The sequence below is a fragment of the Centroberyx gerrardi genome, chromosome 9 (genome assembly GCF_048128805.1).
Source record: "Centroberyx gerrardi isolate f3 chromosome 9, fCenGer3.hap1.cur.20231027, whole genome shotgun sequence".
NCBI classification, from domain to species: Eukaryota; Metazoa; Chordata; class Actinopteri; order Beryciformes; family Berycidae; genus Centroberyx; species Centroberyx gerrardi.
The window spans coordinates 22,770,527-22,788,259 of NC_136005.1; the positions used below are offsets into that span (position 1 = coordinate 22,770,527).

General features: G+C 41.1%; 2 protein-coding genes across 2 annotated transcripts in view; one reads left to right on the forward strand and one right to left on the reverse strand.

Annotated features, from left to right (window-relative positions):
- The first annotated feature begins 752 nt into the window (after positions 1-752).
- Positions 753-7,063, forward strand: plvapb (plasmalemma vesicle associated protein b). Its single transcript, XM_071913464.2, has 9 exons — positions 753-1,141; positions 1,556-1,732; positions 2,165-2,267; positions 2,518-2,719; positions 2,821-3,040; positions 4,265-4,414; positions 4,583-4,711; positions 5,602-5,709; positions 6,277-7,063. Exons 1-9 carry the CDS (start codon positions 938-940, stop codon positions 6,283-6,285), a joined length of 1,302 nt encoding a protein of 433 aa, XP_071769565.2. The 5' UTR covers positions 753-937; the 3' UTR covers positions 6,286-7,063.
- Positions 7,064-10,453: 3,390 nt separating this feature from the next.
- Positions 10,454-17,733, reverse strand: part of gtpbp3 (GTP binding protein 3, mitochondrial) — a 17,840-nt gene continuing 10,560 nt past the window's right edge. Inside the window, exons 8-11 of the mRNA XM_071913460.2 lie at positions 16,238-16,403; positions 13,015-13,145; positions 12,232-12,406; positions 10,454-11,703 (exon numbers count right to left, since the gene is read on the reverse strand). Coding sequence (XP_071769561.2) covers positions 11,472-11,703; positions 12,232-12,406; positions 13,015-13,145; positions 16,238-16,403 — 704 coding nt within the window. The 3' untranslated portion in view covers positions 10,454-11,471. The remainder of the gene's footprint in view (positions 11,704-12,231; positions 12,407-13,014; positions 13,146-16,237; positions 16,404-17,733) is intronic.

A 17,733-nucleotide genomic window follows, 5' to 3' on the forward strand; every position in this document is an offset into this window, starting at 1 on the left:
ATTATGTGTTTTTTTTTGCTATAAATCTTCTGATTGTCGCAGCTGGAGTGACAGCAGATCTATGCATCAAGTCAACTTTACTCGAGTCCCAAGTCAGTCTCAAGTCATGAGGCACAAGTCTCAAGTCAAGTCCCAAGTCAAGTCCATGTCATTAATGTTAAGACTCAAGTCAAGTCTCAAGTCTAAATGTAGAACACTAAGTCAAGTCAGAACAGATCAAGAGTCCAGTATCAATTTAATATCTTAAAGAAAACTAAATATCAAGGACTTTTCACTGCAATATGGTTTCAATAGAATAAAAACGAGTTGTCTGGTGGAACAAATCTCATCACTTTCAATCGAAGTCATTTACATAAACACAAGATCTTTTGTCAAGACATTAGAAACCTTTTCAAGTCATCAAGTCTCAAGTGTTCTCTTCATGCATCAAGTCAAGTCTCAGGCAATTAAAACTGTGGCTCGAGTCTGACTTGAGTTCCAGTCATGTGACTCGAGTCCCCACCTCTGTGCACAAGTGATACTAGACACACTTGTGATAACTTGAGCAGCAGGAGCCTGTAATTGTGACAGGGGTCGATGAGGGAGGGAAGGAGGGAGGGGAGAGGAGGGGAGAGAAGGGGAGGAGAGAGAGGGAGGGGAGGGGAGGGCCAGGATGGGCTGGAAGTGTGCCTCCAGCAGCATTTATAAACATGGCCCCTTTGCACACCTAAGGGTCATTGTTTACATCCATCCATAGATTGCCATTTCTGCCTCTAGGTTTCTGCACTCTGACAGTGGGAGAGCTGTAGAGGAGAGGAAACTAAACGTACCTCAGGTTATTTTTTCCATTTCAGCTCGACAGTCACCGTCTTGAGGCTTCAGCACCTGTTCAGCGGAGAGGAAAAGCATCGAAGGGGAAACCTCACGGATCTTAAACAACTGAAGCATTCCAACAGCCATGTACAGCACCAGCTACTCCCGGGCCAAGTTCGGCCTGGAGGCGAGGGAGCCCCTCCACAAGCCCAAAGGGAAGAGCTGCGGCTACTACATGAGGATTGTCTTCTTCTTCTCCTCTCTGATCCAGTCTCTGATCATCGTCAGCCTGGTGCTGTTCCTCATCTACGGACAACCGGAGAAGGCTGCCGAAGAGAAGCGGGTCAAGGTCAGTCTTTTGATCTGTACTTACACAGAAACAAAAGAAATCTTATTTGTAACCCTTTGTTGTAAAGATCGGACGTTTTCATAGCTGTACTTCAAACAGTGAAAAAGTATGTTTCAGAAAGCCTGAAAAGATCAGATCTGTGCCTTAAAGAGTAAATCCAGATCTTGTGTGGCAGTGTGAAATCCACACTTTGTCAGTTATGAAGAGACTTAAGTCATCAAGAATGACACAGAATTATTCCTGCTGCGGCCTTTGATCTAACCCTCCGTCTAAATCAGAGTTTGTGAAAGCAGCATCAATCATCACTCTAGCTTTCTTTCGTTCTTTGTCATTTGACAGCATTTTGTAAACCTGTTACCAACAATATACTGTATATACAGTGATGATGATGAATATGAATTATATATTGTGTAGGAGCTGGAGCTGAGCTTCAACAAGCAGAGCGGGGACAACATCAAGCTGAGGAAGGAGAAAGGGGAGCTGGGAGCTCAGCTGGGAGCGCGCACAGCCGAGAAAGCTGCTCTGGAGAAAGAGATGGAAAAGTTCAAGGCTGAAGCCAACAGCACAGTCATCCTGCTCCAGCAGAAACTAGTGAGTCGACTTCACCAGGCTGTCATAACTAATATGAATATTGATTCAGTATGGACATTTATTGAATGGTCTGAGTACCAGATATTTAATGTTGAATTTTATTTTTTATCGCCTCTATAATTATTCTCTTAATAATTCTCTAAATAACTTTTAATTAGTCTTTCAAAAATTCTCTTTGTAACAATAAGAACAAATCAAAGTTAAAGGTAATATTTTTTTTGACCATGTGTTTATTTTGCAAATTAAACAAGATGATTATTTCCTGTAAGTATTGTTGTAGTTTTTCAAAGGGTCACCATGGTAGTAAAATATGACCCTCAAATCGTTAATCTATGACTTTCAACCGCGAATGAATGAAATGCAGTTTACTGCACCAACCTGAATAGATATTTAATGAACCCTGTAAATGCTGATGTTTTTGTGCTTTCACAGATGCAGTGTGAAACAACTAAAAGGCAGGCTCTGACCCGCTCCCCACCCGTGTTAAACTGTCCCACCACCCCCATCCTGCCCCCTGTTGTTGTCACCACTGGCAGTACGTACCTTTTTGGGGGAATGTATCATTTTACCAGCGACTGAAGGCCTAAAGCTGTGATGCTGTTGCAATACAGTGAAATTACTCAACATGTTTCATTGCATCATTAATTTTGCCCCTAGCACTAATGAATATGTGTGTAGAGATTAAAGTTTAAGTGGATAGGACACAGCAAAGTAAAAATGGGCTGATTAATAATTAATAATTAATAATAGTGCATTTATTCCCTGTTTTCCCCTGATCTCTCCAGGTGAGGTGAAGACGCTGCAGAGCCTCAACGCCCAGCAGAGAGCTCTGATAAACCTCATCGAGGCGAACTTCACCCAGATGGTCCAGTATCTGAGCCACGAGCGGGACAACGCCCTCAAGGACCGGGACACATACCACCAGGACGCCATCGGCCTGCGCAGGGACAACGTCAACCTGAAGGACCAGCTCACCGCCTACACCAGGTACTGTGTGTGTGTGTGTGTGGGTTCACCTGTCTATCTGTATGTATGCGAACAATTTAGAAACAAATGCATAACGTTTTGTGTCATTGCTTTTTGTCCAGGAAGTGCAAAGAGGACTTTTCCCACTCTCTGGAGGGCATCCAGACGGTGACCAGCGATTTCCTGACGAGGATCAACAACCTGTTTCCCCACCAGCTGACCTTTCACCTCACCTGCGAGAAGCAGCAGGAGCAAATGGAGAAGATCAGAAGCAGCTGCACGAACCTGTCCAGGGACGTGGAGGACAAGTTCCAGAAGTACTTAGACAACGTGGGCAACAAGGTGGGTGCGTGTGGTGTGTTTGGTGATTTGGTGATTTTTCTCCCCACCTTCCACCCAATGCATGCTGGGATTGGCTCCAGCACTGCACTGAAAAGGATAAAAGGGGTAGAGTGAATAAATGAATGAAATACCTCGACTTAAAGGTTTCGCGTAGATAGGAACTAGACTAGACCATATACAAGGCTGATTAGAGTTCAGTCTATTCTCGTTCCTATCTGGCTGACCCTCCTTTAAAGTTGATGGAATATTCCAGGGAGCAGACGGTGCTGGGAAACCAGTTTCTCAAGGGAGGAAGTCCACGCTCCGCACCGTTGATGATAAATCTAGCTAAAGAGACAGATGACCTCTGAGGCGAAGGCAGGGTCAGAGCGGGGGTGACGTGTGTGTGTGGTGCTGCTGATGCAGCACAGTGCAGGCCAGGTGACTACAACACATATCCTCAGCAAGTGTGTTTTCTCTCTTTAAAGCAATAGTTCATTTTAACACGCAGCTTGACATAGTAGGCTCCATTAGGGGTCGACTTCCAACATTTGCTGCTGCTGAAAGTGTGTATTATCCATGTGTGTTCAAGCTTCTTTCTGACCTTCTTTATCAGTAATTTCCAAGCAGGCAAAATTACAACACCAAAAAAGTTATAACTTACTTAACTTGAAAATCATTCATTATCTGCCTATATCCCATTGATTCAGCATTATATGTAGTGAAACATCATTAGCAATCAATCAATGTCACAGGTCTTAGACAATTGATGCAGAACAAAACATTAACCTGTTGCCTCTGTCCCTCAGGGAGCCATCGTCATCTTTACATCAACACTACAGCACATACTCCAGTGTGACGTTGAGGAAAATGAACATTAACAAACACTTAACATTGTTCTGACATTCTACAGTCAGATAGACAGAAATAGACACATAGTAAACAAAAAACAGCTACTATTGTCTGAAGGCACCATCTGGAAACACATTTGGTTCATCCTGGGGCTCAGCAGACGATGCCGCGCTCTTAGTCGTTGTAGGTTGAGTCTCTTGTACATGTGCTCGCTCTCTCTCTCTCTCTCTCTCTCCTTCTCTCTCTCTCCCCCTCTCTCCCATCCTGCCTGTCACATTCCACTGCACACTGTCTACAAAAGCAAAAATGACATTTAAAACAAAATCTGCCATTTTATATAAGCGTCGGTTGAAAGGAGCATTTATCCGAACATCCCTGCCATCTTCCATCCAGGTGGCCGACATCCAAGCCCAGTCCAGTCGGCTGGAGGTGCAGAACACGCACCTGACCTCCAACCTGCGGCAGTGTCAAACGGACTGCAGCAAGGCGGCCGCCGAGGCCAGCAGGCTGCAGCGGCTGGCCCAACAGAACCATGACAAACAGGTAGATAACTACTGTGTATGGGTGTGTCTGAATGATGAAGGCTTAAATCAAATTAGAACATCATTGCAGAAGAGAACTTAGGATGCAAGAAAGACATTTTGACAGTTTTTTTTTTTTTTTTTTAACACAGTTTTCCGTTTAAATGAGATATCTGCGTATTTTGTTCAGATGGAGACTTTGCTGATTGAGCAGAACCGGCTGAGAGAGGAGAAGAAGCTGCAGACGGACCGCCTGAATCTGAGGGAGAGAGAGGTTGAGACCCTGAAGGGGAGGCTCACTGCTCAGGCCAGCTGTAAGGTAAAGCATGGATGACAAGTTGTTTGCTCTGCACATTCATACAAGGGAGGTTAGGGGAACCTTGGTCCATTGGGGGCAGATAGTTGTTTTTGCTGGGAGTGCACCAGTAAAACATCAACCAAGGCTGGTGAGAATGATGAAATATCCCCATAGTGGTAAACATTCATAATTTTTCATCAAAGGCAGTTGTGGACAAGTGGTTCTTTAATCCTACTAATGGTAGTCTGGCTAAAGTGAGGATGTTGCCTCTCAGCTTTTTAATCCTTATTTCACCAGACTAATTGATTAAAAAGATTCTTATGCATGGCAGTGGTTGTACACTCTCTCCAGTAGGGCAGCTGGTGGTTTAGCGCCTTGCTCAAAGGCACTTTGACAGCGGGAGGAGAGACTCATCTATTTCCTCCACCCAGATTTTCCAAGCCAGTCTGGGGATTCAAACCGGCAACCATCTGACGAAAGCCCCACCTGTTTAACCTTCATCTTATTGCTGCCCTCATAAGACTGAATGTCTTGCGGCCAGCTTTATGTAACATACGGACAAGAGCACGCTCCACCCATCTGCCCTATAGTGAGATTTATCCCAGTGATCATAGAGACGACAGTGCAGAAAGAAGAAGGTGCATGAGTCAGCAGAAAAGAGGAATCTGAGGGCAGCAGCAGGAAGGGATGGACAGACCAGATAACAGGAGGAAACAGAACCAGGCATTTTTTTTAAGTTCATAAGTTCACAAAATTCCCCGTTTAAAATCCTTTCTATCGTTTCTAGGAATGAGAGTACAGTGCTTTGTTTGTGTAGGTGTACACGCACAGTCTGAGCAAGCGTGTGAGTGTCTGATGTTAAATGATGTGAAATAATAATACTTTTATATAATCACATAATGTGTTTCCAGCCTGGTGTCCCTAAACCTGCCAGCCTACAGGCGGCCCCGTATCAGAGCAAACAGACTGTGGCCAACTGGCCTGTTATTGGAGCACCAGGCATCAGCAAAACTCCAACGGTACGCTGACGTTTTATATTAGAATAGATACCTGTTAAGATTGCTATATATACATATATATATATATATATATATATATATACATATATATATATATATATGTATAATATTGTATAATATTAGTATAATATATATATATATATATATATATATATATATATATATATATATACAGTATGTATGTACAAAGTATACTGTCGGTTTTATGTACTGCAATCACAGTGAGTTAACATTATATTGTATTTTTTGTTAACTGTACGGTGCAAGAGATTTAAAATTTAAAAACAAAAAAAACCAGACTATCAGCTTTTATTATAGTTCTTCACTGGCCTTCATATTAAACCAACAACAGCAAAATGGACAAAGTTTAGCTCACTTTCCCTAATGCTTAAACCTCATATTGAATATTGTATTTTATCTTCCAATCCTTCTTATTCTCTTCAAATCCTTCATTCTGTAAACTGTGTCAACGTTAATTCCATTGAATATTATGATTCTCAGATATTGATCATCTCCTTGCTGTTTCTGATGCTTAATTGTGATGATTATCATTGTTTTCTCTCCCAGGTGAGATGAAATGGACAGGAGGGACAATAATTCAAGGCCTTAGTGGTGGTGAAGTGATCTACATTGTGCCGTTAAACATTTTTCAGTGGACGTTTGTATATATCTCTGTTGTTGGTCTGCGTATGCTTGGCTTAACTCTGACTGGAATGGAAGATTCATTACTATTTTAATTGTTTGAATTTCACTGGAAAAATAGGTTAAGATTTTATAAAGATTTTGCTGTGAAAAGCCTTGGTATCATTTATACTCAGGTTAATGTAAAAATGTTCATGACACTGGTGTAAATATTTTCTATTGTGTGTCACTCACTGCGTTTTTTTTTTTTGTGTGTGTGTGTGTGGTGTGAGTATAAAAAACAGATATCGGAAAAGCTTATTCTGATTTATGATTTAATTAAAATTGAGTGAATTATACATTTAAATTAATAAACCTTTATCTGTACATCTATTTTGTCCTCAGTCTATTTTGTCTGCCTAACATGTAAAATACATACAACTAAAGAATCAGACAGGATTATTTTGAGCAACAGTTATCCGATATAAACAGAATGCTCTTAAAATAGCAAAATTTGTTTCCGAGTGCCTGAAATGTTCAGACTTCTGCCACACCCTACATGACAATAGGTGAACTTCCATGGCAGACAAATCCATACAAATATCCACCAAGTCATAAACACTTCATCACACATCTGCATAGACCGTCACTAGAGATCCTAAATATATCACTTCAGTCCTCTCAGCTGCAAGAAGAGTTTAGATTTTAGACTGTGAGGAATGTGAGAAATGTGGCAGGAATTCCACTAGAAGCAGGACTTTTGATGCTTTTTAATGCTGTGCAAACTGTTGAGACTGCAAGCAAAATAATTGGGATTTTTTTTATGGGGCATTTTACACGTACAGTGGCTGTGATATCAAATGCTCTCAAGGTTATCTAAGTAATTGTTTTTTCTTTTACAAGCAGCAACAAAGAAATGCATAGCAGCAAACAGTGGGTTTAGAGTGGAACATTGTATAACATTATTGCTCAGTTAATAGTCATAATCATAAAACATGTTTGCTGATTGTTATTTAAGGAAGAAGTAGATAACTTTGCATGTTCTTCAAAGAAAGAATAGAATAATCCCCAGATGTCAGTTAAGGTCAGAAATGTTTTAAGTATCTGATTGGACGATTGCATGGTCATCACCTTATACATTTGTATATCAAGTAAAGCAAGAGAAGTTAATGTTAGAAAACTTCATGTAATTTTCAGATATTGATGTCAAATGTACTTTCTACTTCTGTAGCTATTTTTTTTATTCACAAGCCTACATTTTGAAGCCAATGCCCTGCTTCTGAAAAGTTGTTCCAACAAGAGCAGATATACTTTGAAACAATGTGCACTGTTATCATGATATAAGGTTGTTTTTTGTCTTCTTTAATTTCTTACCTCATTGATTTTGTGTAATACTTTAATTTGACCCCCATTATCAGTCTAATTGATGTTCTTGGTTAGTTCACCATGCATGCATTGATCTCTTAGTGCGAATATTTATTTTCTGATATTGTGACAAGAACTTGAAAGCTCTTTATTTTTTGCATACTTTAAAAAAAATGCCTATTTATTATTATTATGCCTTACTGAATCATAATAAAACATTTAAAACTGCATTATCCATCTCCTGTGTTTGAAGGGCAGAATCTAAGTTGTCATGAAGTCTATACAGCAATGAATGGTAAAACTTGTCCTTTGTTTAACACAAAGTGTTTTTGAGCCCATGTATGGACCCGCACACACACACACACACACACACACACACACACACACACACACACGCATACACGACCCTGCATCTCAGGACAGCTATAAATGAAAACCACAGGAAGACTGACTGAGCTACCACACAGGATAAAAGTACCACTCATCAGCCAGGCATGGACCAAACCGTGACACACTGCACCAAAGCTACTTGAGTCACATCACAAAATTACAATAAATGGAAAATGGGGAGACTCATGAGCAAATTCCATATTTGATTTTTAGGTGTCTTTCATCAGAAAATATTCATTGAAATGTACAATAGAGTCATGTGTCATCAACAAACCATTGTTAAGGTTGTGATTACTGACTGAATCACATTTCTGAGGAAAGTAGTGACCTGGCCACAAGCCATGAACTGTGTGCATGCATTGATCTCTTAGTGTGAATATTTATTTTCTGATATTGTGACAAGAATTTGAAAGCTCTTTATTTTTTGCATACTTTAAAAAAATGCCTATTTATTATTATTATTATGCCTTACTGAATCATAATAAAAAATTTTAAACTGCATTATCCATCTCCTGTGTTTGAAGGGCAGAATCTAAGTTGTCATGAAGTCTATACAGCAATGAATGGTAAAACTTGTATACCTAAATTTCCTAAAAAAGCTTTTCTTTAATCATTTATTTTTTATTTCTCTTACTATAGCTTGGAGCTCAGCCTGGTTGTGGGCTGACTCTTGGTCTTCACAAGAGTTACAACAGTGATGAGCATGTGTCTCAGAGTGAAAGACTACATTGTCATTGTCACAGAAAATGCATTTGAAGCCCTCTTCTGTATTTCATAAGGAAATAAATGAAGATAAATTCCCAGACTTTAAACAAAGGCTTCTCCATTAGTCAGAGTTGACTCTGCACTGCATTGGTGAATGTCAGTGCTGCAGGTGAGTGAGTCTGCCTCCTGTTCTCAGGAAATCCTTTGTTTAACACAAAGTGTTTTTGAGCCCATGTATGGACCCGCACACACACACACACACACACACACGCATACACGACCCTGCATCTCAGGACAGCTATAAATGAAAACCACAGGAAGACTGACTGAGCTACCACACAGGATAAAAGTACCACTCATCAGCCAGGCATGGACCAAACCGTGACACACTGCACCAAAGCTACTTGAGTCACATCACAAAATTACAATAAATGGAAAATGGGGAGACTCATGAGCATATTCCCATATTTGATTTTTAGGTGTCTTTCATCAGAAAAAAATCATTGAAATGTACAATAGAGTCATGTGTCATCATCAAACCATTGTTAAGGTTGTGATTACTGACTGAATCACATTTCTGAGGAAAGTAGTGACCTGGCCACAAGCCATGAACTGTGTGAAAAAAAACAAAACTTCAACAATCTGATCAGTGACTGAAGGACTCAAGAGCTCGTTCGCTCCATTCATCTTTATTCTCATCAACTATCCACTACTGTATTGATTTAGACCTGGACTACAACACATTTCCCCTGTCGTCGTAAACACTGTGATCCAAAAGAGGATGCCGAATCAAACGCTACTTCAAAGATGAATCAGGCTGTAAATTTTACTGTCATTGATTTGTACAGCAGCAAACAGCTTCTACTTTTAGCCTGAGCCCCTCCTGTCTTGTAATTAATCAGAGAGGAGATGAAAGAGGGAGAAAAGACTGACAGAGCAGCGCGGAAGGAGGAAAGGTCAGTTAGCTCTTAGTCTCTGAGAGAGAGAGAGAGACAGAGGGAAAGACAGAAAGAGAGACTGGCAGTTGCGCTGGTGTACAGCAGGACCAATGTCGTCAGAGACTGGGAGAGGAGCAGCCAACTGGGGAAGAAGGGTGAGGAGTTCAACAAGGAAACATAAATATTTTATCAAGGCCAGATTGACAGGGGAACAAAGGGCGCAGACAGCATCGCCTCCAAAAATGTCTCTTTCCCACACAGCAGACGCTGTGCAGACAGGAGCTGGGTCACAGTGACTCGCTTGTTGTCCATTACCTTACAGTGGGAGCCGGACTTACAGTACAGTTAACAATGGACAGAATAAAAGCGTGAACACTTAATTTTTACTTAATGTGATGGAGGCTTGATGACAGCTGGATTAACTGTTGACTAACCCTAACTGTGGCAACCAAATTGGAGTTCACTAATTTAATCTGTGTAAAGCAAGTCATATTTTCCTTTCCCCACTGATATTATGTTATCACATGTGAGGGTATTATCATCACAAGACGTACATACATGTTATGTGACACCATGAAAATTACACATGCGATCATATAAGTACACATGAAAAAATGTAAACTCAAATCATAAAGGTTCACAATGATTACGGTAACGAGATACTGTATCTTCATAACTGTAATAATTTGTAGAAATCTACTTCATTTCCCTTTGAAGATAGATAATGTTCAGCTCCATCATTTTATTATTTCTTCTGCTCAGGCTTGCTTGTGCAGGGACAATGTGCATGGGTTCCATGTCATCACATTTGATTTATTCTAAAAACACATTATCACATGCAGTCCATGTTAAAAGCACACGGTCATGTGGACAGAAGTGATCACGTACATTTTTACATGTGAAATTCATGTTTTGTTTTATTCGGCATGGGATTTTTATCCTGTCACATATACAGTACGCTACTGTAAAAGGTGTATTATACAGAAAAATATACAGAAAACATACAAAAAACAAAAATGATCAATTGTGCACAGGCTCCACTTGATCCACATTTATGGCCAAAAGCCAAATATTTTCAAAGATCAAAAATCATCAAAATGATGCCATGATGCATTAAGTCATTTCAAAACATAGTGCCAAGCTGTATGGCAAAAATAAATAACTATATGGAGAAGATCTGTACATAAGATACACACAATGTTCTAGAGTAGAAATGATACTGGCTCTTAAAAAACAAATTCTTAATCGTCCTGCAAGTCAAATATAACCGTGAGACGATAACCTCGTACTGTGATCAACAGCTGGTTTTACTTTACAACCCAAAATTTCCCTTGACTTTCATGTTGCGACCCAAGAGCCCAATATTCACCTATCAAAGGGTTTCTTTGGCCACAAACTATATTTGAGCTACGACTCAAGACTTGCCAAGCACTTGTCCAGTGTATATGGGGCCTCTGAGGCACCTGTCATCACGCAGCGGTATTTTGAGTCTGTTCAAATGCATCATCAAACATTTCTGAGCCTTGGGAGCCGGGTCATTCTTGAGCCAAACACAAGACTGTTGTTTTCTTTTCACTCTTGCCATGCCCCAGCGCCTGGCCCAACGCCCAGGGTATAACCTTTTTTCATGTATTTTATGGATACTCTGGGACCAAACAAGAACGATGAATTTTCCACAGCCTTCCTCTCTGACCTGGCTATTATTAAATGCGTATTTTCATGTTTTCACGGCTATTCATCTGACTATTTCCCAATACAGAAGTCTTTGAAGATGATATCCAGGATCTCCTCTGCTCCGACCCGTCCAGTGATCCTGCCTAGGCTGGTGAGGGCCAACCGGACGCCCTCGGCCGCCAGAGCCAGGTCGCTGTCCCGGTACCGCTGGTACTGAGCCAGGGCCGCAACGCACTGCTGTAGGTGGGCCCTGTGGCGGGCCTGGGTCAGGCTGGGGGCACCAGACAGAGGGTCGCCACACCTAGGGAGGTCGTTACAAATTTATACCAGAGCAATAAAACACATGCAGGCAGCATAGACACGTCTGTGAAGCAGACGGGCCATCCACAGAAAAATGAAATGATGCGGATATGACAGCGTTACATGTGCGTAAATTAAAATAGTGCATTGACGTACTGTATGTATCGTGATGTCAGGATTGTATTGTTTTTGCACACTTCTTTGTTTCATGAGGACAAGCAATGGATTTGCCAAGAGCATTTTCTGACAATGGGACAAAGGGGATTTTACCTTTTTATTCTTTTGGGAAGTACCAATCAAGACCAATAACAGTTAGGTGAAACGTGATTCATGTTGCCATTGATGTGGCTAATATAACTGCATCAGGGCGTTCTGTAGGAAAAACTAACAAATGAATCTTTCTCAGACAAGATCCCAATGAGAAATGTAGTCTTAGCTCTGGCGTCCATTAAAACATGCTGGCACACTTTCCATGTCGGGAGTAGGGACCCATCGGAAGTCCACAATGATGAATCGTAATGTAACTCACAGAGCCTTGACGCTGCTGTGCAGCGCCGTGAGGAAGTCCTGCAGTCCTGCGTTAGTCTGACAAGAGAGGAGACAGACCGGAGGGAGAGCGGAGGAGCGTCTGAGCTCCTTCTCCAGCCTCTGCCTCCGCTCCTCAGGGACCAGGTCTGTCTTATTCAGCACCACCAGACACCTTTCTGAAGGATAATAAACAAACGGAAATCATAATGACAAAATAATAGATTAGACTTGATTAGGCATGATGTAAGATTTTTACTGTCACCATAGCACAAAATACCACAATGTATCTGGGGGAGGTTGATAAGGTTGCTAATCAATACCAGTGACTCAACGATTACTTCATCAGACGCTGGGATTTCTGGCTTTCAAAACTAATTTTCCGGCCCATACTCTATAATTGGGGAACCCCCCCCACACACACACACACACACACACACACACACACACACACACATACACACACCACCACCATCCCTTGCATTTTGAACTTGAACGATGGAGGACTGTGTTACGAGCAAGTGACTGGTGTCAAAACAAAATTGAAATGAAAATGTGACTTTATTATTTTTGGCAAATACATGCCGTAAACTGTGCCAGAGACAATACAAGTCATAAATTACTTAATGCCTCTTTAAGAAATAATGCCTCCAAATTATCATTAGACGCCTCACTGGGAAAAAAATGAAAAGTGAATAAATGTAGTTAAAAAGTTGGCACAACTAGGCAAACGTAAAATCAAGATGAGAAGGCTTCCTCCACAGCAGAGGAGACCTAAATACAGTACCTCTCTGTGGGTGCTGCTGGGTGGGCAGGACGCTGCTGAGGTGCCCCTGCAGGAAGGCTGGAGCCTGCTGGGTGTCAGGGGGAAGCTGAGCACAGTCCACCACCACCAGAGTCAGGTCAGCCTGCTCCACCCTGGACAAAACAAAGCACAGGTTGCATCCTGAAAGATTCACCTTTTCACCTCGAATCAGAAATAAGATTACAATAGCAAGAATAATGTATATTTTTAGCTTAAAACAGCCATACTGTAGCTCAACTGGCTCCAATCTGAGACTTCATGAAGATAAAAGTCAGGCATAAAAAATAAACTGAACTGCTTAACCCTTATATATACACCGTTATATTTAGCTCAGGTTCTCTCTCTATTAGGCATTTCAGTGTATAAATAATGATCTAAAGTTTCACTAGGCAACAACAAAAGTTGGTGGCCCCAAATGACAAAAAAAACAAAACAATTTGCATTAAAGATTAGAATAAGTGAGAAGGTGATTGGGGCTGATTACCACTTACTGACTTACTTAACTTAATTAACTAGAGACTAGAGAAAGCTGAATGTCTGAGTGCTTGCATCATCGACCTACAAGTGTTTTACATAATATCACTTGTTAAAAGTGACATTCCATTGTGCCTGAGCAGTGACTGAGTGTCTCTCTGTGCACGTCCAGTTTGCTTCTCTTTAAGGGGAACCCTACACAATATCTGTATTCAAATGTTAAATCTTTGCCCTAAGACAGTTTGGTCTTATTAATGAACATTCACTACTGTCTTCCAGAGCCAGAAAGAAGAGACAAGAGTTTGTCCTGTCCCCACAAATCCATTATATCATATTAAAGTAAAGTTCACCTGGATAAAGAATGAACTGGAAAAGATGTCAAAGGTGGCTGTGAAGGAAACCAGCATGCTTTTCTGTTGACTTTTCTGCTTCAGAACCAATTGCACTCTTACAATATTAAGCTCATGTGGAAGTAAATGTTCTGAAAAATATTGTATAACTGAAGCAGCTCCAGGCTGTACATTGGTAAGACACCACAGATCAGAGGCTGGGCTCTCTGCTCTCTGGCTTTGGAAAAGGACTGTTTGGATTCACAAACTGTATGAATACATTTTCTTTTTATTGATTGATTTAATTGGTATTCCTCTTTAAATACTTTAAATACAGGGCTGCCCTCGCCACCGCCCACCTCTCCCCCCCCCACCCCACCCTGAGGCAGCAGCAGCAGCAGCAGCAGCAGCAGCAGCGGCAGCAGCGGATGCTTATACTTACCACGTCCTTCCTGCCCTGAGCCGGGTCACGAGCCTCTGACCTGCTCCCTAGACAGAAAGTCCCCTACAGAACAAGAACTGCCTGCCCTTCCTATAGAGACACACCAGCTCTCCCCCGGCCGGCTGATGATGTCACTGGGAGGACAGATTTGTGAGTTTGTGTGTGTGTTTGTGCACAGGGAGGCATATGGGTGTTGAGGTGGATTAATATAAAAATATTGAGTTTTTTGCTGTGGAACCACTCATAATTGTTCACTCTAATTTTCACCCAAATAGATGGACGGTGTGTAGTTGATGCCTAATCAATCAGGTGAATACATTTACAAAGGGTTAGACCGATATATGGGTTTAGACGATATTATTTTATTACCCCTTTTTTATTACCTGTCCTGTACTTGACTTCCTTTGCATTGTTCCGCCAATTGCTGCTCTGGCACCTGAATTTCCCCCAGGGGATCAACAAAGTGCAATCTTATCTTATCTTATCTAAATCCTAAACAAATTTCATTAGTATTGGTTTCAATGGAGAGTTTTAGTGTCCCGTGGTCTAAATGCTCTTTCAAAGAATTTTTCACCCTGACGGGGGGAAACACAAACATTTTTGTCAATTAAATTTAAAGATAGTGAATGTCAACACAGAATATCGTCTGTCAGACACTTCAGTCTTAAAATATCAATATCGACCTTCAAAAACACATATTGGTCAAAATCTAAAATTTACCTCATTTAAGCGCTGCAAAGATTTCATTTTTAGAGCTGTTATATTTCCATCCTTTTCCCATCATAATGCACCACATGGCAAACAATACACACGCTGGAAACTTTACTTTTACTTGCCTCCCAGGTATGGATCAACAAATAAAAAGTTCCCATATGCCCTCACGTCTTCCCTTCGCTCACTACTGACAAACTCAGAGGTGGTAAGATGTGTCACTGGACATCTTTGTGTATGAAGGTCTACTCAGAAGTGTTTGTGTATGGCAATATGTGCGTTCTTCTGCCCCTCTCTTGCCTGTTTGTATGATGGAGGAGGGAGGACGGGCGTCAGCACCGTTGCCATTCTTCCTTGGTGTAAACAGTGGAAGCAGCTGTCAGTGAATGCTACAATATGCCCGTTCTCTACAGCACACATAAAGCTCGCACTGCACCTCTTAATGGTAAATATTCTACAACTAGGAAAGGTGCCTCTTCATTACGCAACCTCCTGAGGGTGTTTATCCCTCGTATTTATAACTGTGGCTCAGCAATAATGTAAACTCTGGATGTTCCATAGACGTTTATAACATGCTGTATGGGGAAAAGGAACTGAATTATTTCTTCCTTTCTTTGTGTTCATGGACATCGCCCAAGTGTCTTGGCCAATTTGTTATGTGTTGCCATAAAGATAATCCAACAGTTTAGGTCTGTAATGTGCTGTGTATGTACAGAAAGAGAAAGGAACTGCACATGCATCAGTTTTTGAGAACCGATGGATACAGATGAATACATATAGCCATTGTTTCAAGGAGGTATTTCTGTTTCAATTGAAAAAACAAATTTTCAAAGCACCTCTGATGATTAATTGCTTAGAAATGCCAATAAAGCCTATATTGATCATACCAGGGTTCCCACACACAATTGGACATCAAATCCAAGGACTTTTCAATGACTTTCAAGGTGAAATTCAAGGAATCAAAATTGTCATATTTTGGGATAAGACACGACATTGGTCAAAATTAGATATCGCCAAATGGGACGTGTCAATCCTCGGGCGGAGAGTACTTTCAAGGCCATCTATTCATTTTCAGAAACTTCCTTTTTCACAAATCCACAAAACTTCAAGGATTTTCAAGGCCTGTGGGAATCCTATCATACATAAGGAGAAATCAAGATGTAAAGGACTACTGGTCAAGGAACAAATAGCATTAACTTGGAGGCAGACTGATGTTTCCATTTGACAGAAATCTCTCTGTTCTTCTCACCTCTCTCTTGCCCTGCGCACCCCCTCTCTCTCCACCAGGTCAGGACTGTCCCTGAGGCCGGCCGTGTCGCTCAGCACCACAGGGAAGCCGCCGATGTCCAGAGACGTCTCCACCACGTCCCTGGTGGTCCCGGGGATGGGGGACACGATGGCTGCCGGCCGCTGGCCTGCATTTAGAAAGGTTCAACTCAGTGGGACAATCCAGATCAAAATCGTGGGAGATCAAAAGCAGCTGTGGAAAAAGTACTGATGGTGAACAGGCTCATACAAGGAAAAAATATCCCTCTTAAAAGCCATTTGGTCTATGGTTTCAAATGCAGTTTCATTTGTCTCAGGGACTTTCTAAAAGCAAGTGTCAATATCTTGAAACAAGGCAGAATAAAGCAGATCACTCCACTGGAGAATGACACATAATTCAAGAAAAATCTTGAAAGAAATTGATCTGCATAGGAAACAAGTGTTCAATTATCTCACCTCATTGGCATTTTTTCCCTTGCTTGGAAAAAAGTAAGATTTTAAGACTCCATGGTACATTAAATGACTTATTTAGAAGGATATTTTTGGCAGTGTAAGCAGTCATAGATAGCATATCCATGTAGTTGAATTAAAACATTCACATCAACATACATAAAATATGCCAGTAAACATTTTGTTACTGAAAATCACATCGGTTCATAATATACAGCATATACCATACGTGTCCCATTTAGAAATATCTACAGCTAATAATATTCTTAACCTTCCGAATGCTACATGAGATATTTTCAGTCATCCTTTCTGCTTCGGTGGTATTCAGGAACTGCGTAGTCTTCCATCCCTATGCATCCCACGTCAAGCAGCGGTGCCAGTTCATTAGTACTTGTCAGTGCTGACGGGGTGTGAGCCCGGGCCATGGGAAAGACTAAGCACAAGAGGAAACAATAACAGGATTTTATCTGAAGTCTGATAAATACGCCTATTATTCTGATAGGAAGCTGTGAGGAACTCCTGCCAAGCCACCACTCTGTATAGTTTATATAAAATGATACTAAATGATTTCAGGATGCAATATCTCAAACAAATATAACCTCATCTCATAAACAAGAGGGGCTTCATTAGCTAGACAACAAATGTGGAAACACAACTGCATAAGCGGATCGAACTGATTTGGAAGCAGAAAATTAGTTGATTCAAAAAATGTATGATTATTGACTGCTATAGCATTCTATGCAGTTTACAGAAAACTGTGTGTGTTGAAGGACTGACAAGCTGGATTCATTTGGAGCTGGACCAGACTCAAATCCTCAGGAAGCAACCAATTCTGAATCAGGAACAACAGACTTCATGTCAAGTTCTACTGTTCATCCTGGAGCTTATATAGGAAACTTCTTAGCAAGTTAACTTATGGCAACACAGTTTAGGAAAGGATTATGGGACAATACCATGAACTGGACACGGCATTTTCACCTGTTTTGTCAGGTCAAATTGTTAGCGGTCAAGGTTTGTGGTTCTGGTAAA